This window comes from Hippoglossus hippoglossus, chromosome 22 (genome assembly GCF_009819705.1).
Source record: "Hippoglossus hippoglossus isolate fHipHip1 chromosome 22, fHipHip1.pri, whole genome shotgun sequence".
Lineage (NCBI taxonomy): Eukaryota > Metazoa > Chordata > Actinopteri > Pleuronectiformes > Pleuronectidae > Hippoglossus > Hippoglossus hippoglossus.
The window spans coordinates 14,946,222-14,969,094 of NC_047172.1; the positions used below are offsets into that span (position 1 = coordinate 14,946,222).

The following is a 22,873-nucleotide window of genomic DNA, read 5'->3' on the forward strand; positions in this document are numbered from 1 at the left end:
CTACACAACACTTCACAAGAGCTGGCTCTGACATCAGCGCTGATGTCATGCTCGCCAAAAAATAGACTGACACGTGAGAAACACTATGTAGGACTGACAACGACGTGGCGTCACACGGTGAAACTGGCACTTTTCACAATGACACAAGTAAAGGAGGATGGTAAAACGGGGCGATGCTCGTCTCCCAGGACGGCGCCGAGGATAACACAAGTACTTACTGCAAGATCCTGCACTAGCTTCTCCTCAAAAGAGTACTCCTCTGTTTCTATCCATATTCTCTGATAGGCCAGGAGGAAGAGGTTAATAGAGCGATGCCTGAGGAAGGGCGAGAGGACCGGGTTAGATAGCAAAAGAAGAGGGAAGTCCCTTCAGGAGAGGTTAATACAGGTTAGTTTAGGGCACTGGCACATCCAACTGGTCACCTTGGAGGAAACGATCGCACAGAGCTGTTACGTACATGCTCTCTGCCAGACTGTTGGTTTACTCACACTTCTTTTTCATAACAAGCTAGTCCCATCAGCAGGCAGTAAATGCAATTCAGGGACTAGATTAATACGTTTCTGCCACAGACTGTATTTTTAAGATGGACGACATGACATCTCCCCAAAAGTGAAGAGAAAGTGTCTTGATCTCCCCCTGGTGACTTGCTGAAGTACAGGTCATAAAGCCCTGCCTGCTCCATGTTAGCATATAGGAAAATGGACCAAACTAAAAAGTCAAAATACATGTCAAATTAAGATTGTTTCTGTCAAGTCTGGTTTTAGTTAGTTACTTGATGATATACAAATGGGGTGAAACGTCATGATTGACAGCTGAGACTGGCACAAGATTCTAATCCGGGATATTTTGGCTTCATTTTTGAATAGGTGTTTTCCATCTTTTTATACAGTCTGAAGGATCTGCACAGTGAGTACATAAAGCAGGCATGTATCTGCAACAGTAGTTTGGCATTTAAGTGAATATTCTATCTTTATGTTCTTGCCGAGAGTGAGCAAAGGAATATCGCACCTGTAAGCTAAATGTGAAGCTAGAGCCAGGAGACAGTTAGCTTAGCATAAAGATTGGAAACAGGGTCACAGTGAGGACACAACCCTAGAAAGTGAGTGCACATGGTCCAGAAAAATTTCAGCACATAAACCCCTTGCAAAACCAAAATGTACACTTAGGACAGAGGCAGGCTAGCTTTTCCCCCCTGGTTCCAGTCTTTATGCTAAGCTAAGTTAATCACCTCCTGGCTGTAGCCTCAGTTATCAGAAAGACATAAAGGTGGCATCGATTTTCTCATCTTGTAATGGGCAAGAAAGAAAAACAGCAAGTTATTTTTCTTAAATTTTTGTATCAATCTTGATGCATCACTGTACAGATATGGACCAGTGGAAACACCAGGGGAAATATCTGGGGGTTACATTTTGTAGCATAGACCCGTGCCTGGAGGAAAGCGAAGGGGAAGGTTAGAAGACAGGTATGCAAGGTCAAACAGTGGCGACGTCACATCAGCGCTACGTTACCGTCAGCATGGAGAGCAGACTGTCATAGTCTGCGTTCTCATGCATTATCTCCAGCCACATATGTCGGTAGGCATTCACGAAGTAATTATTATTTTTGTGCCTGAGGGGATGAGGTACAACATGGTGAGCGTGACACTGAGGAGAGAAGACAGTCTGAACAGAGACAGAAAAGAGAAAGAGACGACATCTGAAAGCGTGAAACTCAGGAAAAGTCGACATCATCCTCAAGCTTCACATCCATCCCTGAGACATTTATCACTCCAAATACAAAACAATCAGCTGTGTCGGCATTGTAAATACTGTCAGGTAATTATTAGCTGTGCTGTGTCATATTTCACCATCAACAACTCTGATTAAATGAGTCATGCTGTCAGGGAGGCGGGCTGCATTGTCTGAGCACATATTGAAGATGACCACCTCCAGGTTGGGCCTTATAATTGTTTTCCTCCCGACTGTAGCTCTCTGCCTGGCTCCTGGTGATTGAGTTACAGAGCAGCAGGGCATGAAATTGCTAGTGGCCCCTTTTTTTCTCTTCCCTGTTTCTTGATAACAGCTGCGGGCCAGACATTTGTCCTACAAACGGAGCGAGGGAGGGGGGGGCTGTGCATTAATGCAGGGTCAGAACCAAGGAAGAGAAAAATGAGATTCATGAGCCACACACAAGCAGAAGAAGAGAGTGTGGTGGGCGGTATTTGGCTGGCAAACATAGATGGGGACATAGATAGGGCGCAGGGAGCTCTCTCTCCTGGGGGCGGTTCGATCCCCGGCTCCTCCAGGATGCATTCTGAAGTGTCCTTGGGCAAGACACTGAACCCTAAATTGCCCCTGACGGTGTATGAATGGAATTTGCAAGAAAAAGTTCTGCATATAAGTGCATGAAGTGTATGAATGTGTGTGTGACTTGTACTGTAAAGAGCTTTGAGGGTCGACAAGACTAGAAACGCGCTATATAAATTCAGGTTTCATGATTATTAGGCTGTTGCATCATTTGAGATTTTAAAAAGAGAAGATGAAGAGTAAACTCTCTAGATGTAACAGTAAACAATAATACCTTGGTAGATTATAAAGTGGAGCCATGCGGAAGCAGGCCACAACTGCTCGCTTCCTCTGCTTGGACAGCAGCTTCTGCCAAACACACTTTTTGGATCTCAGGGGCTGCTCCACCTAATGGGAGCAGAAGAAGTCACTGTTAAGATGATCAATCAATCAATGCATTGGTTGTCACTGTCAACCAGACAAACCACAGAGAATAAAATTATCCGGCAGACAGGTTTTTCCTCTAGTGGCTCATCCTGAACCTGAATGTGCCTGCACGTCTGGCGATCCTGTACTTTGAAGTACCTTTATATTCCATGTCTGTCTTTCACGGCATGATGCACCCCAAGTTTCATTTGCAGCTCAGAAGTGTAAATGTTAAAGCCTGACCTGCTCCAGGTTGAAGACCGCGGCAGAGATCCTCTGGATCCGGTCCACCACCCTCTCAGGGTCCGGAGGCCCCTCGCTCCTCATCACTATATCCTTGTAGAGGTTTAGCTGCCACCTCACTGCAGGGTCCTCTGACTGGGGGTGTGTTACAAAGAAAGACGTCAAATACCAGCCTATAGTGTATGGGAGCTAATAACTACTGACTGAAATACTGATCTCAACCTGTTCACCTTTTCTCTGAGATGCAGATTCTGATGGATGTGGTCTTTGACCTCCTCATCTGTCTCTCTCTGTTGAACAACAGGAGACAGAATAAAAAAAAAAAGTTTAACCAACAGTGTTATGTTAAGATTTCTCATTTTAAAATTCATCTGGTAAAATTGTTTTTTAAATGTATTCTCGTGTGAGAGTCATAAGATCCCAGTAAAATGTGTGGCCAGCGTAAGATAACATTCTCACCAGGAGGTAGCGAGTCTTGGCCAGAGATATGAGCTCCTGGTCCCCCGGCGTGCACATGTTGAGGCCGATTGGCAGCATCTTCTTCAAAGCAGCCACGATCAGCGAGGTTTGGATAGAATAGAACTCACCTCGCCTTTTCTTATGTTTCCTCTCCTGGTCTTGTCCTCCAGACTGAAATAAAGTAAGATAATAACCTCAGACAGCTTACAAAGGTGAATTAAAAATCTATGAGTGTTTAATAAGCTAGTGTTTTCAGGTAATGGAACATTTCCCCCTATTTAAAGTAATTTCAACATTTAAAATAATAAATTAAGAGTATTTATTTCATAGAAGGAGCACTCATCTCATACTGTATTTAAACAAAAGCAAGAGGCGACTGAAGCATTCAGACATCTCACACCTCAGCTGAAAAGCAGAACTAGCAGATTCTCTCTGTTAGAGCGTTACTATACCGATATATCTGTATATAATCTAAACCCAAACACAGCCTTATCACACATTAACTACAATAAAATATAGAACAGGTAGAGGTACCTATCGGCCAAACACACGAGGTAACCACAATCTATCACCTGCAAACACAGCAGTGGAATCTAATCACATGGTTTGTTTGGAAGGGCTTCATTACTCCAGATGCAATGAGGAATGACCAAAGTTAGCGTTCCAGATATGGTGATAAATAAAGGCCACAAATAATCAGGTGAAATAACATATAACTAAACTATAGACGACTGTATAGCACAAATTGTCGATTTTTCTGCTTGGCAACAGGAGCACATAAGCCAATAAGCTGGTTTATGGAGCTAATGCACTGTGGCACACTGTCTTCCTTAAACAACTGTTAGAAACATTGGAAGACACAGAAAGAAAAGGCAGATAGAGGAAGAGAATAAGAGAGCACACTACACTGACATGGATGTGCACTGTTTATCACATATTTGCACCGTATAGTGTGCATTCATGTTGTCGCTCGGAGATTGGCCTTTTACATATTAACATATTAGCATATGCACACATTAAGTATGGCAGAGAAAATGTTGAAAGATGTCATGAATCTTTTTAGTTCTAGATCTTGCTGCCATAGCACTAACGCCAGAAGCAGATGGTTGAAGCTCCATGATAAGAAAATCAAGATGCAACAGTGATGAGATGTAATATATAAAACGTACCTTTGACATTTTGGTTTTATTATCTCCAGTCAAGAAGGAAAGGTTGTTAATTTCATTTTGAACCACAAAGTTCTGCTCCTCTCTTTTGAAATTCTGGAGAAAGACAGGAAATAGAACATAATCTAATTAACAAAGCCCTTCGGTTTTTTTCGTAGTTTAATATGTGTGAACTGGAGATGAAGGAACACACATGTGACTTGCACCAGAGGATGAAAATCTCAGCCACCATTCTGAACAGCTCATTGGAGTCGGCGTCTGGTTCTTTCAGCCACCTGGACCTACAGCGGCAGAGAAACATCAATACAGAGACATTTGCACCTTTTTTTTTTTGTAAATACTAACACCTGCCCCATCTTCCCCCTGAATACACCTTTAAATAAATTCCATCATATGCAGCATCGTCAGAGAGCTAACCTGTTGTTGTCCACGTAGCGGATGAGCATGGGGTAAAAGGCGTACAGGTCCCTGCAGAGGATGGCAAACTCGTCCAGGATGAGCAGCTCGGCCTCCTGGGTGTCTCCCTTACTGTCGGCCTTCAGCAGCTCCTCCTCAGCCACCACCTTCACCGTCTTCTTCTTCAGCTTCTCCAGCGTGGGCAGGAAGTGGCTCTTCAGCAGGTCTGCACGGGCCTTGCTGATGATGGGCTGCACGTACACTGAACCGCGAAACAGAGAGAAAAGGTCATTTTATTTACCTGCATCAACGAGGGGATGTTTTCACCCCCGTTTGGTGGTGCATCTATGTGTTTGTTTGTAAGCAATATTACGCAAAAACTACAGGATAGATTGCTACGAAACTTGGTGGAAGGATGCAGGACGGACCAAGGAAACAACTGTTAAATTTTGGTGTTATTTGGTTAGACCAATATGGGGTCGTAAGAAAAATTGTACTACTTGATTCAGTGTTGAAATGTGACAGGGTGTTGCACTTATGTCAAACTAAAAACAAAGTATGGGCACAGAAAATGCACTCATTCATTCTGTACTATCACGAGCTGTTACAGTAACCTCATGCCCACCTGCGATCCTCTTCATCCACGAGGCCTCATCTATGCCCAGATTGTTGTTGAGGATCTTGAGGATGTTGCCCAGAATGAGGCTGAGGTGCTCTGAGGTGACGGTGGTGCAACAGACACTGCCCCCACTGGCCGGCTGATTCTCGGGGCCCCTCTCCCACCAGTAGGACAGATAGTTGCACAGCATGGGCAGCACCACCTCGATGACGTGAGGCATCTCTGTGTAGCGCGCTCCCGACTCAGCCATGTCATTAATGTCCTTTATCAGGCCCTCCAGCCGCGGCATCCCGGGACACATATCCTCCACCGAGTCTGGTATACCTAAGACTAAAAACACCACAGAGGATTTATATGTAATTCAAACTACGTCTATGTCATTACAGTAAAAAAATTCTAATTTCATTAGAAGAGGATGAATGTTTCCAGGCTGAATAGGACTGAAGCACAGAAAGTACCTTATTCTCCCTCATAATGGCTGTTTGCTTTGTCAGCTCAGACCACTTTACCCATTATGAACTCTTATTTCAGGATAAGTACATATGACTCACTGGCTCGTTCTCGGGCACTCTTGGTATTAAAAACCGAGCAGGGGTTGTAAGTGTTGAGCATCGGCTCCAAGAAGGCCACAGGCATGGCCCCAGCCAGGGTGGCCAGACACTGACCGAGAGCCGGCAGCTGTCTGTGGGACACACAGAGGGGGAGAGTGGGTGAGAGCTGCTCTGAACATCAGTGGGTGTCTTCAGTGAGGTTTAATTCATTTACACATTCATATTCAAGCTCGGATACCTTTCTACGTAGATGTTTTTTCCAGTGCCCAGTGCATAGAGGCTGGTGAGGATTCGATAGCAGGACACTTGGACATCATCCACTGAAAAAACAAAACAAATAGAAAAACAACATGAGCTTTGCTTTGTACCACAAACACAATCTTTTATTAATTTAAAGACACCCACTTATGAAATGTGAATGTATTAAGATAAGATGATCCTATATTAGTCCCACTATGGGGGTATTTGCCAAAGCTATGGCCTGTAGAGAGATCAAACTCACAATATTGGCATTCATCGCACTATTCAAAGAAATGAGAAATGTGAAAATATTCAATCCAATATTCAATGTTTAAGACTTATCATGCAAATAAATGCCAATACTAAGTCATTGGATCCTCAGTTTATATCAGATTAACCATCAGTAGCAGCGGTAGAAATCCTGACCGAGTCAGTGGCCATCCATAAAGATTTGACCATCTTCATGAGGCAGGCAGGCGCCAGCATAAGCTCTGTAGATTCTGATTTTGCTGAGTGCACTTTCATGCAACAAGCAAACAGTTCTCTACTGCTGAGGTGTTGTCCCCACACCAACACCCCTCCAAAATGAATCCCCTGGAGAAACACTCCCGAGTATAGGCATCACGCATCTAGACCATCACCCTGTTAAATAGTTTTTGTATCAGCCTCTCAGATGCTTGATCTTTCTGTCAGGACTCACACAGCAGGTCCACTCCAAAGTGGTGCTGAGTGATGTGCTCGAACAGAGCGGTGAGGATGGGGAGCAGAGCCACGGTGGTGTAGTTGATGTTCTGCGACACCCCTTTCATCTGCGAGCGCGAGTGCGTGAACTTCCCCAGCTTCAGGTTCTCGAACGTCTTCTCCAGGTCCTCTGCGGCGTTCTCGAAGAACGTCCTCAAGCCGAGCCGCACCATCTCTGAGCCCGACTTCATCACCGTCCTGTTGGGAGGGAAAGAGAGCGTGATAAATGACTGGAGCCAGATGAGGAGATATGCAAGGACGGGGCTATAATAAACCACTGGGTAACCCTTGGTATGCAAAGGACGACACTGTTCACCAGCAGGAGGAGAGTGTGCACATGTGTGATTAATTCACTCTCACAGTCTATTAAGGTTTTAGTCATGAAATATGAGACAGGCTGAGCCCCCTTACACCGAAACATAAATGATTTATCTAATGACACTGGAGAAACATTAGGGCCCAGAAACACAGTATGACACTGAAATAGCACAACGCCATTAATATGATTAGTCCGTCCATTCTCTATATTCACAGTTCACAACTTTGCTGAATGAATAAACCATTGTGGAGCCCTGATGTGCCCCAACAGGATAGAGAAATCAAGGACAGAGTCTGTGGGCATCAGCTGTAGCTCCTTAGCACAAATAAGACACAATAACACGCTGATGATTAAGCCTCATTAGGTGTGCGCTGCATTAACAAACAGTACATTCTCTCTGAAGAACACTATCAGCCTTGGGCAACATTTGCCGCATGAAATTTGCTTGTACTTATTTAAATGCCAGAGGATGCTCTTTCTTAATGCCAGCGCCCCCCATGAGACACGGGAGTAATAATCGGCGAAGAGAAGACGTTTGTGACAAATATGCTTCTCTTGAGGATCCTAAGGAGGTTAGATTCATAGTCAGAGCTTTGCACTGGAAAAAGAGAACAGGCTTCTCCCATTTTTAACATTTAAGCACAGTCTTTATCAAACTGAGGGCTTATGTTAACATTTAATTTGTCTCATTCAAGGTCCCACTCCAGTAGCACATTAGACCCCCTTAAAACTCCTCTTTGTTCCTCAAAATTACATTTCAAAAGGTTTGTCATTTAAAGGAACTCTCCTCATGTCCGGAAAATGGTTTAAATGTAACTCGTCACCTTCCTTCCTCATTTTGTGACATTTTGTGACTGGAATCTATGAATATGCTAATATGCCCCCCCCTGCAGTGGAAATACTTCGATAAAAATACATCTGCTATTATATAAAAGGCACAAGGGGGACATAACATGAAAATGTCTGGACAATAGGCCGGACTTTGAGCAGGGTGTTTGCTCAAGGTTTTGAGCTCAGTCATGTGTGTACCCACCTGGTGTCCAGAGTGTGCGCCAGGATGTGCAGACAGCTCACCATGGTGGTGGAGTCGCTCCCTACAAGACACCACCAAACACAAAAGCAGTTAATATAATATAGATCTACGTGCTGTCACTACCTATCAAGCAATGTTTTGATCTGAATTGAGCCTATAGCTATGTATAACCCCCAGTAAAATATGTATGTTGAGTGTTTGGATAGAAAATGATATAACATAATATAAAGTTGCTTGTTCTCTGCGGTTTTAAAGATAAAGGTTACAACATTTAATGTTTGTTGAGCACTTAAACAATATGAACAAACCCCAGACGTGAAAAAATGACGAATACCAACGTCCACATTCACACACATACACATTTCTGAGCAGTCAGTAGTGATCAGCTTACCAAAGAGTGAAATCCTATGTCTGACAAGAGCTGCCAGTTTACAAAACAGGCTGGAGGTATGAAGATTAGAAAGAGGGGAGGAAATCAGAGAATCAGTAAATTCTTGGAGAGAAGATGAGGAATTAAGATCGTTAGGGATTAAGATTTTGAGTTAAGGGTGGTAAAAGATTTTATTGTCATGCTGCTGCTGCTGCTGCTGCTATGGGTCATTCTGTGAGCCGCTACCTGGTGACCATCTCCTTCTCCTTGTTGGAGGCGTAGCCGCTGCTGCTCAGGTTCCTACTGGGGGAGGAGAGGAAGTAGAGCGAGTGGTTCTTGAAGTACTGGTCGATGAGGGGGAGCAGAACCTGAACGAGGACAGAGATGGTGACACGAGTGAATGGTAATAATGTTATTTAAGGTGTAGCTGAATATGTACCACTTTCTTACTTTGGCAAAAAACTTGATTTCTTGTTCATGGGGGGACCTGTCGGTTTTTCCACTGGCAGCCATGGACTCTGGATAAAAAAAAAACATGAAATTGTATTTTTAATATTGAGTAAAAAGAGGAACCGCAGATATGTTTTTTCATGTGTGATATCATCATACCTAGATGGGAGATGAACTCCTGAGCTGAGTCGACATACTTGAGCAGCTTCTTGAGGAAGCGATAGGCGAACCTCTTCTCCATGGACGAAGAATCCTGCTCCAAGTCCTTCAATCCTCTGCAGCACAATAAGACACCGGCTATAAATAACATTTGATTTGATAAAGTGCTCCCCTGACCACTGGCATCTATTAAATGGACAAGTTAGGAGGTCGTGTTGAGTTTGTGCAACACATAAAAATGATAAAGTATTCGGTGGCTTTTCGCATGTGTTGACCTTGTGATGCTGTAGCCATTGATTTGCAGGAAGCGAAAAAGGTCCTGAGCCTTCTCTCGATCACGCGCCTTCTCCTTGGCCGTCAGCGTGTCGTAGGGCACCAGCAGAGGGTGTGTTCCCCCACCTGAAAACACACACACACACACACACACACACACACACACACACACACACACACACGTGACTTGATCTGTCTCTGGGGCCTGTACTACCAAGCTAGGTTACTGGCGAACCAGGGTAAGTTCAGGGGTAACTTCGAGACTTCGGAGTTGTGGTTAACCAGTACTACGAACGGAGGTTAGGTTTGATACCGTTAAAGCCCCATGAGAACATGAGGGCGATTATATGATCGTGAAAATGTGAGAACCCGATAAAAAGGTGTGAACACATTGTTAATAGAAAAACCGTGCTGTGATGAAGGTGATGATGAAGATCAAGTGGATCCAGTTTTATGAATTGTGATGTGGCAATTTAGAAAAACTGTTAGGATGAGAACTATTCATACAGATCACTTGATAGAATGTTTTTATAATTCATAATGATTCGCTGCAGGTGAATGTTCCAACGTGGTTGCAGCTTAAAGTTTTGTTTGAATCAAGTAAGTAATTTATACAGCAGCATCATACACAGACAGTCTAAGTGCCTCAGTGCTTTAGAGAGAACATCTGAATTCATTATCAGTGACTCAATTTCAGAAACGGTGTGCATGTGTAGATTATAATTCAAGTAGCCTCAGTGTTTTTACATGATTAATGTTCAGTTACATGTCAAACATATAACAAAACATTTCTAGACAACATGTGACAGTAAAAATCACTGCTCCTATGAATGTACTCTATCAGTTATGTGTTTTAATAAACCTCCTGATGTTGTTCGCTGTAACAGTTTCACATATCCGCTCGGAATCAACGTGCACACTTCCTCTGTGAAATACGGTGCATGGCTTTGCACAACCAACCTTTATGCAAGCGAACGTGCATGCTCACATACTCTGAGTCAGTTAACACAGAGTTAACAGACCAACATCTTAACCAGCTTTGTAGCATTGTTTAACACCAAGTCACTGAACCAGGGTTTGTCAAGCCCGACTTTCTTTTTAACGCTGAGTTAAATCAGAGTAGGTTGAACCAGCTTCATAGTACAGGCCCTTAGTCGCTACTGAGTGCACACACACACACACACACACACACACACACACACACACACACACACACACACACACACACACACACACACACACACACACACACACACACACACACACACACACACACACGAGGATCACCTCTGCTTCCAAGGTCACTTTTCTTCTTTTTGGCCCAGATGTTATGGTAATTTTCAGCCACTATCTCCATCATCCCCTGGGACCAGAGGCAAAGAGAGACAAACAGTCAATCTCAGTCGACCAGGGAGCTAATCCCCCCCCCACATTACTTCATTCACATTCAGGAAATATAGTTCGTCATCACATCTTCAGGCGCTGACACCGTTTGATGAGAATAAAAGTACAACTGAACAAATGGGGTCACTCACCTGCAGCTCCCTGGATAGAACCACGGCGCTGGTGTCTATCGGGCTCGGATTGAACCCATTTGCCTGGAAATATTCAAAAAGATGAAGATTGACAGTGAGATAAACTGTGTCATTAGCATCTAGTTATAAAAGCATTTAGTCACAACAACATATGTAGTTTACAGTGTTAAAACAGTGCAATTGCGTCCATAATCTCTACCAATCCCTATGATTACCATCCTTAATTTAGAGATGAGCAAAATAGACAAGAAAACAACAAAGAAAAATGTTCTTGTCAAATGTCAACTTGGTTGACCAAGGTGGTTCTGTTTTTTACCCGTTTTTTGGGGGGGGTCTTTGTTTGTAAACAAGATTACACAAAAACAACTGACAGATAACAACAAGCTTGGGGGAAGGATGCAGAACTGATATTTATGAGTGTGCGCAATTTGGTGCAGATCCAAATGAAAATCGAGATCTAGTGAATCTTAATGTGGTTTCATGAGGGGACGGTTTTCTGGACAATTATACAAGAGGATTCCACTTCTTGCATATTACTCTTTAGCTTTGCTGCTTTAAAAACCTTTAACAGATTATCAATGCTCTGATGTGACGAAAGCGTTTGCGTTTCCAGCACAACAAAGACAATTGATGTCAGTGTTTGCCTGCGGCGTATTCTTTCATACCTGTGAGGTCTGAGATATCTTCCTCATTTTCTCGTTCTCCCTCTGCTGAGACATACTCTCTCCATCCTTGGTCCTGTCGATGCTCCAGCTCATTGCCAGCATGCTCTTCAGGGACTCTCTGATTGGCCATCTGTAAATCTCCTTCTCCTGCAGCATAGAAACAGAGATTTACTCCAGGAGCTTCATGTTCATCTCCCTCACAAATAGCACATTGCACCAAGCACACTGCACCTATACTAACTCCGATCTACCTCATTTTTCCGATATAATTTTGACAACAATTCACAATTCTACACAAAAATTAAACAAAGAATCTTAATCTATCTTTGTATGAACCATCCCAAGGTCAGTTTTCTATTAAATATCATTAAGTGGAATGAAAATGTACATGTATTGGATTCCCATGTACAAAAAGAGACTTAGAAATGCTCTGCTGTTTAAACATTTGATTTGCAATGGAAATTAGGTCTTTTTTAATTCGGTTTATTATGGTTTATATCCATTATACTAATGTATGTCTAATTTTCTCTTTAAAATGAATATATAACCTGTATTGATGATGTTGCATGTTTTGTACTTTAACTTTTGTATATCTTCTCGGTGTTGTTTTCACATGAGCCCTTACGGAGTTCTACCACACTCCACATGCACATTTCCATTTCGGTAATGTATTTTGGATTTAAGTTGTATGAATAAACTAAACTAAACTAAAATAAAAACATCTGACACAATGCACCTTCTCTGTTAGAGCTTTGTAGGTCCTAAGCTGAGGATGAGTCTTGGCCTTCTCATCGACACAGTCTCCGTATTTCCATCCCAGCAGCACCTGAGACACGAGCACAGAGGGAGGCACAAGAGTGACAGCGATCATTACTGCCATCAGAATCAGAAGACATGATTTACTATCTGAAAAACTGAGTATGAGATTTAGCAAGCGTAACACGTTAGGGAGTCACGGTACATTCAGTTCTTGCTGTTCTCAGCTCTTGTGATTCTTTTTTTTTTTTTTTTGTTGACAAACAACAAAGCGATTGTCAGTAAGGAGATCAGGGACACAATTCTTGTCATCATTCTCAGAGTATCTCTTACATTCATAACAAAAAGGAGGCAACATCAAGAGGAAACAGGGCTAAGATACTGGAAAATATATTAAGATATTGATCTGAAATGATTTCTTTCACTTTCATGGAGCATAAACGCTTTGCAGCTGATTATTGCCGTGCGCAGTGTTTCTTCGAGGCAAAACATTATGAATGTCCTCTCCTTTTCTTACAATACTGCAAGTGCAGCAATGCACCATTTAATACCCATTTCCCTCCGGCGGAGACTCTTATCTTTGGCCTTACCTTCTCTGCAGACCATTTCTCATGAGAGTGCTCGCCGTATTTGTTGGCAAAGTGCTCGAGCTTCTCCGGGAGAGCAATGCTGGAAAAAGAGTGAGTCAGTCTGTCAGCGTCATAAACGCATGATACTAAAGTCAAGTGCAGACATGTGCCGTGTACTTCATCACAGGTATGACACAGTAAGTGTCAAGCTGTGCATATACAGTATCTCATTGACATCTGGCTCCAACGTGGCTTACTTAGCAGTATTGATGGGTTTGGGGTCAAAGTTGCCCTGAGCATCCACCGAAACAGGCTTTTCCACAGTCGTACTAATGGAGGCATCAACATAGTCTGGTGGCAAAGCTCCAGCTATGGCACTGAGGCAAGGCATGGCCATCTTAAATAGCTCCGGGTCATATTTCTATATGGGGAGAGAAATAAAGAAAGTTGTGGTTAAATTCAATTTCCTTATAGTATTATTATGCACATTTTTATTTAACGAACATAAGCTAAAGAAAAAAGAAGCTATACAGCCACTCTAGTCTGAGAGTAACAGGGGCCAGTGGAAGAGACGTTAACAAAGAATCATTCTAAAAGCTGCAGAATCCGAATGCGAGAGGGTTTGGATCAATGGTCGTCTGTCCAGATATTGATGCTTTCGGGCACAGCCTACTTTCATGAGTGTGCATTTAAAGGGATGTGCAGTTATCCAGTTATCTACATCACAAACACACAAGACATGTGACAGTGAGTTCCCTGCATGCTAATCAAGACCCTGCTGAGACCCTGAGAAAGGTGACGGCAACAGTTATCTCTACAAACACATTCTGCATGTGAATATGCAGAATCTGAAGACTACTTTGACCAATCACGGTTGAGCAGGATATGTTTGCCTGCGGGAGAACAGTCCGTGTGGAGAACAGAAGAGGCGGAACACATTGATGAAATGCATCAGCTAATGGCTTTTTAATTTATCTGCATTTATCAATAGAGAGTCACTGGCTCTGAAATTCAAACAAGATTGCAAAGGATCCTTCTAAGAAAGAAAAAAAGAAAAAAATTGTGCAACATACTTGGCTCCTCACCTTCTGTGACAGAGAATCAAACACTCCCCAGAAGATTTTCTTGGTGAGCAGCAGTTCATCCTCAGATGCGGTGCCGTAGCTGCCCCACCCCGACGGGAGGCAGTAGTACTTCCAGTTCTGCTCGTAGTGGTTGGTCAGCAGCTGGAGGACACACAGAGAGCAAGGGGCAAACACGTTAAGTCATGAATATACAGGTTTAAATATACAGAGCATATACAGAGTTAAAAGGGGATTTCAGTGACGGGCAACACGCATGCAGCCTGGACATGTTCTCGCAGCACACTGGCACCAGGCCGAGGAGGATGCATAGTAAAAAGCAGCGCAGAGGAGGTCAGCTCTCCCACACTCTGCAACAATGGAAAACGTGAACATGAAAGTAAAGCACAGGTGTGTCGAACATTCCACAGGCCAGTCACAATCTATTACACCTCCATTATTTATCTCCTGTGGTCAGACAGACAGAGCAGAGCAGTGGAGCCAACAAGGCTGTAATCACACAGTCCAATACTTCATCTCCTTGTTTTCCCTCCTCGAGCTCCCACCTACTTCCACGCCAGATGATTAACGCCACAGGGACAACTTGCGCACCTGTGAGCGTGTGTGTGTGTTTCTGAGAGAGAGAGAGGTTAACACCGATAAAATTACACGTAAGGAAAACCTGTACTCGCGCCGGTGGAAATAAGCTGTTGGTAGCTCTCTATCGATCTAATAAACTCAGGTAGAGAAGCATAAACATGTCTGAGAAGTCGGAGATTAAAAGTAACCAGGTGATAGTGAGGCAGACAGGAATGTGTTAAACCTGAGGCATGCGGACAAGACAACAAGGAGAATAGGATAAAGGTGAAGTAAGAGATGACAAAGGGTTTTTAAAATAATTTAAGTGAGGAGATAGTTGCCCACCCTGAGTGGCATCTTGCAGTATTCCGTCAGCAAGGGCACGTCGAAGACGAGGCGGTGCAGGAGCTGCTGCAGCATAGAGGGACGAAGGTGTCTGCAGAATAAGGTGAAAGGGAGATAAGAGCGCTGTTAGCCAGGGCTGCCTTTAACTGCAACATCTTCAGACTCTGACCCGTTTTTTTTGTCACAAAGCCTCAGAGGGATTTTCAGAGGTAAACAAAGAAAGCTGATTAAATCTCCTGTTGATCCCTGCCAGGTGAGATATCGCAAGCCAGACAGAAGCTATTCCATTCTACTAATGGAGAGTTTCTCATGCTCCTCACTTGCAGACAGCCAGCAGACACTCCTCTATGGCATCTCTCTGGGCCTTGGTGAGCGAGCGGCCCTTGGAGAGGCGGTAGATGGTGTGAAGGGTGGAGTCGAGGAGGCTGGCGTGGTGCTCCGTGCCGGCGAAGAGCGGGGCACAGCGGGTGAGGAGGGGCAGCATGGCAGAGCCGATGTAGCGGTTCATGGCCAGGGCCGTCTCCGTGGTGCACAGCCCCTCCTGTGGCAAGACAGGGGTCAAAGGTAATGGAGGAAGTAACAGTTGTAACACTTTATTTGTAAAAAAGGAGACGTAAGCACTGACACAGTTCAACAAAGACACAAAGTATCCCCTCCCCCTCTTCCCGCTCCAACAGAGCTGCATCACTGTTTACATGTTACTGTGCCATGTTTGTAATTAGAATCGATTTCCAAACAATTACATTTACATACAGATTAACTCAAAGTGCAAAGCAAAATAACAAGATTAAATCAAATAATACAATAACAGGAACAACCAAAAAGAGAAATTAAGGAGTTGCAAGTTAATAACTAAATATATATATATTATAATATAATATAAAAGGGGTAGAGTTACACAGTTGCATTAGCAGTAGCTTCCATTTTCCCTTCCCATGTGTCAGAGAACTTCTGAGCACACCCTTTTAACGAATCTTCTCCAGTGACAAATGATGTATAACGTCTTCTATCCATTGTTCAAAAGTTGGGGGAGATTTGTCTTTCCACTTCCAATTCATCTTTCCACTTCCACCATAAGTCGTTTAGATAAAAGATGATTTTTCTGCCTGACGACTAATATGTGGAGTTACTCCAAATAGGCTAAATTTTAAATAATTTCGTTTTGGACAGGACCAGAACTTGAAAGGGTGACTGCTGCTTGCCTGCATTGATATCACACAGGGTCGACATTAGCTAGTTTTACTTTAGACCAGCAAAGAGGATGTAAAACCATAAACTGGATAATTATGTCGTAAGCTGACTGAAGAGGAGTGTATTTCCTTAGCCTACTTTTGTTGATGAATTAGAGTAAAGAACAATTACATTAATCACCTGAAAATAAACGGCGTAGTGAGTATAAATGGTTGCCCAATATTATTGATCCTGACGTGCCCCGATGAAGTTTACGCTACAGAGGTAAACCGTTTATTACTTCTACCCCTGTGTTGGTGTCAGCTCCACCCACCGTATCCAGAGAGGCAGCAGCCTTCAGGTCGAGCAGAAAGCCCACTTCGAGCAGGTGGAGCAAAAAGCTCTGGTCCTCAATACCGTACACCCTGTCCAGAAACAGCACCATGGGGGCCTTGTGGTCCGGACAAAAGCAGGCCGACATGTCAGGCTCCGTCACTGATACGTCTGAGAGAGATTGAGACAAAAGAAGAGACAGCAGGTGTGAAGCAGTGAAGTACAAAGTGAACGGGCTACAGCACATAGTGGCTATTTTCTTTTTAAATTAGGGGAGTCAGGTTTTTATTATTAGGCAGAATACAGCAGCGTGTGGATCAGAGGTTTCTGGGGCCATCTTCACTCTTGGCCAGCTGACAGAGCTTGTGTGCCGGTGCTTACAGCAGCAAATTTAAGAGGCAAGTCTTTCCATGCTTTTGCAGATCAATCAATAGAGCAGGACAGCTCGCTATAGAAATGATCGGGCTTACTCAGAGCAAGGGGAGTGTGTAGTAAAATGTTGTGCTGATTAAAAGGGCATGAGCGGTGAAACGAAATCAATAACCTTTCCGCCTCGCACCGAATGTGCAGAGTTTCATGCCCGTTGCATCTGCATGTGAGGGAGACATTCTGTTGTAGCGTGCAAAGACGTGTCCATGATGGATGTTAAATTAAAGGGGTGCGGACACGTACCTTTGTTGACGATAGGCATTTTGAGTGGTATGCTGATAATTCCCACGAGGTCCTCTGTTGGCACCAGAGAGCGCAGGATTGCACGGATACGCAGAGCTTCACCTTTCCCCTTGTTGATGAGCTAGGGAAGCAAAACACAAGAGAAAATGAGAAAAGGCTATGTTAAGAAAAAGCTAATTCAAAAACACAAAATTCCCGAAAAAAATACATACATGCATTTCTGGGGCGCAACGTCCCAAAAGATCAATAAGGGCAGAGTAGAAGGACATAATGGCGTTTCCCATGTGAACAACTTCTTCCTCGTCATCCCCGTCAGCAGACCTAACGGTGGGGAAAGCAGAGAGTGGAAAAAGAACAGGTAAAGATAAGAGGAAGAACATTTTTGAAGGTTATCGCAGCGAAGATGCAAGTCATGGGGGGGGATGAACAGCTAATCTTAAAGATAAGTCCTCAGCATTGATTTGATAAGCTTAGCCGGATCTTGGTGGCTTACACGTCAGAGCTGAATCCCTGGACGGAGCCCGGCAGGTCCAACGCCGGCGTCTCGGAGATCTTGATGGCTTCCTTCATGGCCGCCAACAGGCCGTTCCCTCCCTCTCCCCTCAGGGCCGGTCCGAAACACTCTGGACGACGGATGAGTAGCTTGACCACGACACTGGAGTTCTCCTCCACACTCTCACCTGGCAAACAGGTAAAAAGGATGAGTGAGAGTAAATACAGAGCAGCAGGGAGATACATAATTAATGTCAGGAGAAAAATACAGCACATCCACTTTCTTTAGCGCGAATATAAAGCCTCAGGTAAAACTCTGGGTGCACTTTGCCTTAGGTTTTTCTGCACGTTAAAAGAAAAGGGAGTGAAGGAGAAAGAAAAAGACAGAAGATGGAAACTGCAGATGTACCGTTGACGAAGACAGCAAACCGCAAGAAGGAAAGGTAGCGTTCTCCTTCAATGGGGTTCCAACCTATGTCTGGATAACCTTTAGCCACAAGCATTGGGCAACTCTGGAGACCACATCCTGCCAGGTAGGTGACCACCTGCAGATATAGCACATACGTTACATCACATACTGTCCAACATACATGCAGCTTTGATCTATTCATTCTATCTAATCTGTTCAACAGTTTTGCATGTGTGCAACAATTGTAACACTCAACAAAAAGGTTGTACCTTGTCTAGATCAGGTTCCTCCAGTGCCAGAGCCAGGCCGTTGTTGTCCATCACGGAGGAAGCAGCCACATCCAGAGGAGTGGAGCCCCTCATAGCTGGTGAAGCTGCAAAACAAAGCACATGCACACAAGTTCAACTGCTGAAGGTCTCATCTAACGTATCTGTAGACAACCAGCCTGTGTCTGTGTTAATGTCTCAACAAACAGCAGGGGGTGGTGTTTTCACTCTAATTTGTGGCCATACCTTTTTTTTTAAAGATTTTATCTGGCCTTTATTTGATCGGACAGAATTAAGTGTGAAAGAGGGAGAGAGCCCTGAAGACATGCACCAAAGGGACGTGTCGGAATAGAACCTGTGACCGCTGCAGGAGGACTCAAGCCTCTGTACATGTGGCGCCCACACAACCAGGTGAGCTTTAGGCACATCTGTGGTCATATCACATATGAATGTTTTGCATTCAATCAATCAATCAAATTATATAAACATATATATGTATAGCCTGTATTCACAAATCAAAATCTGACTCATAGGACTTAACTATCGGTACAAGGGGTGACATCCTCTGTCCTTAACCCTCAACAGAGTATAGTGGGAGGAAATCAAAAAAACCTTTTCACAGGGTTATTGCTTATACTATCACATAACTTGTCATCACATGTTTAATGAGCAATCTGAGAAGTGTGTGTGTGTCTTCATGAGTGGGTGCATATGTGTGTGCATCCAGGGGAGACGCTCTCTTGGCCCAGCGGGGCGCTCTCTGAGACTGTGGCGTCGCCATCTTCTAACAGAATGCGAGATGAGTCGCTCTCTTTGCCGATTCGCAGTGTTCCCAGACTCACAATCACACACACGCGTCTTCTAAGGTGTGAGTCTAATGCGTGAGAGCTCAGAGCTGCAGAGTAAGTCCTATGATGTCAAGAAGTGTGTCGGACATTTTAATGAGGATGCTGTCGGTTTTATAGAGTCAGATTTTCATACATGCCGGAGGCGGTTTTACAGACATGTTGGGCTCCTTTTCACAGCTTTAACAACCATGTGACATCTTCATTTTCAAGTACATGTCCTCCACTTTCATAAGTGGGGTCAGTGATGACTGGGCTGATCGTCAATAAGACTGATACAGAGAGCTGTACCCACCTAGACCCACGCTGCTGTTCTCCAGCAGGTAACTGAGGTGGTCGAACATGGCCTTCTGGTTCTGACGGCTGATCCGGCAGAAGTAGCACAGGAAGCGACAACAGCTGGCCACCATCTTGGGGAAGGCAATTTCCTGTAGGGTGGCACACACAGACTGAGTAGGGTCAAACATCTGACCTGCTTTGTATTTTAACCAAGACAGACAATCTCATGTATTTACAAACAGCGAACACAAAATTGTCGGGAAAACAGTATGTGATGTAATAACAAGTGGTTGTGGTTTCTGTGAAGTTGTTGCGTTATTCTGAGTTTACTGCAGTGACCTCCTGCATAACTTTGTTCCTAATTAACGTCTGAAAGGCCTGACACCTTCACACGCTGCCAGCCAGGCGGCCCCATTCTGCCCTTTCTGCCCTCAACCCACGCCACAGCCTGAGGAGAAAGCCCACCCATCGAGACCACGTCTTCATTAATGCACATTCACCCCGTGACCACACTTCACACACACACACACACACAAATGATAACACACGTAACTGGACTGAAGCACATTTCTATATGTGAGCAACATTATTTCTGGCGTGGCGGTGCTGTGAGCGCTGTGGGTGCCTTTGGAAGTAAAGATAAATATAGAGATAGATGTTGTTAAACCTGGGATTTGTCTCCTCCGAGCACATTGACCATGACCTCCATGACAGTCTCATGCATGCCCAGGATTCTCATTAGGTTAGGGTGCTGGTAGAACACCTTGTTGTTCATGATGTCGCTGGGGAGAAAAAAGAGAGAACAGAAATAGAATACAAAACAAACGGCATCAAATGAAGTATGAGGATGTTGTGTCACTCTAATCTAAAAGGAGGATTTTGTGAGAATCAAGAAAAAGTTGGAAACAAGTCCGGCGACCTACCCGAGTCCGTCAATCATGAGCTTCTCCTCTTCTTTCCCCATGCGAACAGACAGCAGAGATCTGATCTGCCCCAGGGAGGCCAGGAGGTTGATGGTGTCCTGCACAGACACAGCGCTGATGGTGTAGGCCTTCCTCATGGCCCGGAGCAGCTCACCAATGCTGTCGTACTGCCTCCTCAGCAGGCTGAACATCTTACGGACGAGCTCGGGGTCCTGGATGTGACACTCCTGGGCCCAGCTGACCATCGTCTGCGAGATCAGCTCCTTCAGATTGGCTAAGAAGACAGTTGGAAAGTGGAGATTAGTTGATTTATTGTGATACTGTATGTTTTACAGCACTATAGTAAGTATTATCTTGGTTGAAAATGTCTTCAACATATGTTTATCTTTTGACATCTATCGTCATGTAGCCTAACTCACTGGAGACTGACTACAGTTTGGGGTCCAAAAACGATCGGGTCTTTTTTACACAACTGAATCCTTTGCATTAAATGTAAAAGAGCACTCAGAGTGGTTTTCCAATATGATTTCCAGAAATCGAAAAAAATGGGAAAAACCACGAGTAATAGCTTATTTTAGCCATGATAGTTTCAAATGTTGTAAAAAGCTGTCCAATAAAATAAAACAACCCATGCATAATTGTCATTTCAGCCTTTTGGACTTTATTTCCCCCCACAGGACCCTTCAATTTACAGAACCACAGGAAACATTGCAACACATGTGCACAACTAGCTCAAATCAATTTCCTTTGAATGAGGTTCAACAACCTCTGGGGATAAATTGGGTCACAAATCTCTGGGACTGTTATTTTGAGTCTCGGGGACTGAACAGTTTGGGAGCCCCTGTTGTAGTGACTTTGAAAATAATGAAGTAAACCTCAACATAATTTCTCTTGGTGGTAGCGGAACAAGCTGTACACTCATAATATCATATGATGGGCTCAAAAAAGTTGTTGTGGTGAAGGTATTAGAAAACAATGTAAACATTCTGCAACCATGTAGTTGTGTTTCTGGTCACCTCGCAAAAATCTATTGTTCCCTCTTGGGTCTCCACCAAGTTCTCCTCCCAGCTGTCCATCAATAACTTTGTCTTGATGTTTGTTGCTGCAGGTAACATTGTATATAGTATCAGAACTTTATCCCTGAAAACAGCTGCCCTCTGCTGCTGGAAACAACACTGATGAGAGCGGTGAGAGGAAACCAAAACAATGAGCTGAAAGACACTAAACTCCCAGCTCTCATCTCAGTAGAGCTGAGGGGAGCTGCAGAGTGGGGTATTAATTCTCTGTGGATTGAATAAATAGAAATGAACACTATCATCTGATCAACTGTCAACATGACAATATTGAATAGTGCGGCTTCAATTTCATAAAATACACACTCGTAGTGCTATCTTGGTTTCTACCAGACTCAGTCAGCATGCAGCCTTGACAAATTATGCATTTCTTAAAAGCCAAAAAGTCTACAGAGCATTTTAGTATTTCCATATCACGGCAACAGCTGTTGACCCATAGGTTTGGCTCAGACTAGTCGCTCTGATTCTTAAGTGTAAGTTTTGACTTTTTATGCTAAAAACTTGCCTCTGTAACATTGGTTGAATATCTCTGAAACTCATTCAGACTTTGCAGTTCAAAAATGAAAACAGTGACCTTTAAAATGAGGTAGAGAATACAACTGTAATCTGAAAGGTAGAAGAACAGTGGCCTTTTACTTTGTACATTATTTTCAAACTTGGGCACAAGAATGTGTGTGTATCCTCCTCTAGAGTGCAGCTGTCAAACATCATCAAAACTGTATCATAACCATAGACCTATAAGTCAGATTAAACTAAAGAAAGCACATCTGTTTGTGTGTGTCGATATAGAATGACTAAGTATGAAGAGGATTGGTCAACATAGTGCAGGTTTTACTCATTTTAAACAATAACCTTTTCAAATGGCAGAGAAACAGTGGCAGATGATGTGCGCGCTGTATTGTCGTATAATCCTAAACTGCATAATATTGGCCTTAAGGAAAAAATATATTGAAACCTTCCGTCCATTAACCTGGATCACAGCAAGACACGGCAATCCTCCTTAAGTCACCTCTTCGTTAAGCACACACGGAAATCCATAAAACACATATTATCGCCCATTTATGCAAACACAAAGCTCCATCATAGTGATGTTAAAGGAGCCGCCACTTGACTGGCTGCTCACATTTTTACACAACCGACGCTCAAGCACTTAAAAAAGAAGATGAGCATCAAAGGCTGCGTTAGACCTTGA

General features: G+C 43.6%; 1 protein-coding gene across 1 annotated transcript in view; it reads right to left on the bottom strand.

Annotated features, from left to right (window-relative positions):
* Positions 1-22,873, bottom strand: part of LOC117755511 (ryanodine receptor 3-like) — a 115,950-nt gene that overhangs the window by 18,737 nt on the left and 74,340 nt on the right. Inside the window, 36 exon segments of the mRNA XM_034575365.1 lie at positions 1,509-1,608; positions 2,560-2,672; positions 2,934-3,068; positions 3,164-3,223; positions 3,393-3,563; positions 4,562-4,654; positions 4,752-4,839; positions 4,976-5,216; positions 5,580-5,903; positions 6,125-6,255; positions 6,363-6,444; positions 7,065-7,303; positions 8,458-8,518; positions 8,849-8,898; positions 9,074-9,195; positions 9,278-9,345; positions 9,437-9,552; positions 9,712-9,835; positions 10,997-11,072; positions 11,245-11,307; positions 11,910-12,056; positions 12,646-12,735; positions 13,256-13,334; positions 13,492-13,655; positions 14,320-14,460; positions 15,220-15,310; positions 15,540-15,760; positions 16,724-16,893; positions 17,395-17,515; positions 17,607-17,715; positions 17,888-18,074; positions 18,296-18,431; positions 18,565-18,668; positions 19,702-19,834; positions 20,353-20,467; positions 20,609-20,882. Of these exon segments, the coding sequence (XP_034431256.1) occupies positions 1,509-1,608; positions 2,560-2,672; positions 2,934-3,068; positions 3,164-3,223; positions 3,393-3,563; positions 4,562-4,654; positions 4,752-4,839; positions 4,976-5,216; positions 5,580-5,903; positions 6,125-6,255; positions 6,363-6,444; positions 7,065-7,303; positions 8,458-8,518; positions 8,849-8,898; positions 9,074-9,195; positions 9,278-9,345; positions 9,437-9,552; positions 9,712-9,835; positions 10,997-11,072; positions 11,245-11,307; positions 11,910-12,056; positions 12,646-12,735; positions 13,256-13,334; positions 13,492-13,655; positions 14,320-14,460; positions 15,220-15,310; positions 15,540-15,760; positions 16,724-16,893; positions 17,395-17,515; positions 17,607-17,715; positions 17,888-18,074; positions 18,296-18,431; positions 18,565-18,668; positions 19,702-19,834; positions 20,353-20,467; positions 20,609-20,882 (4,739 nt within the window).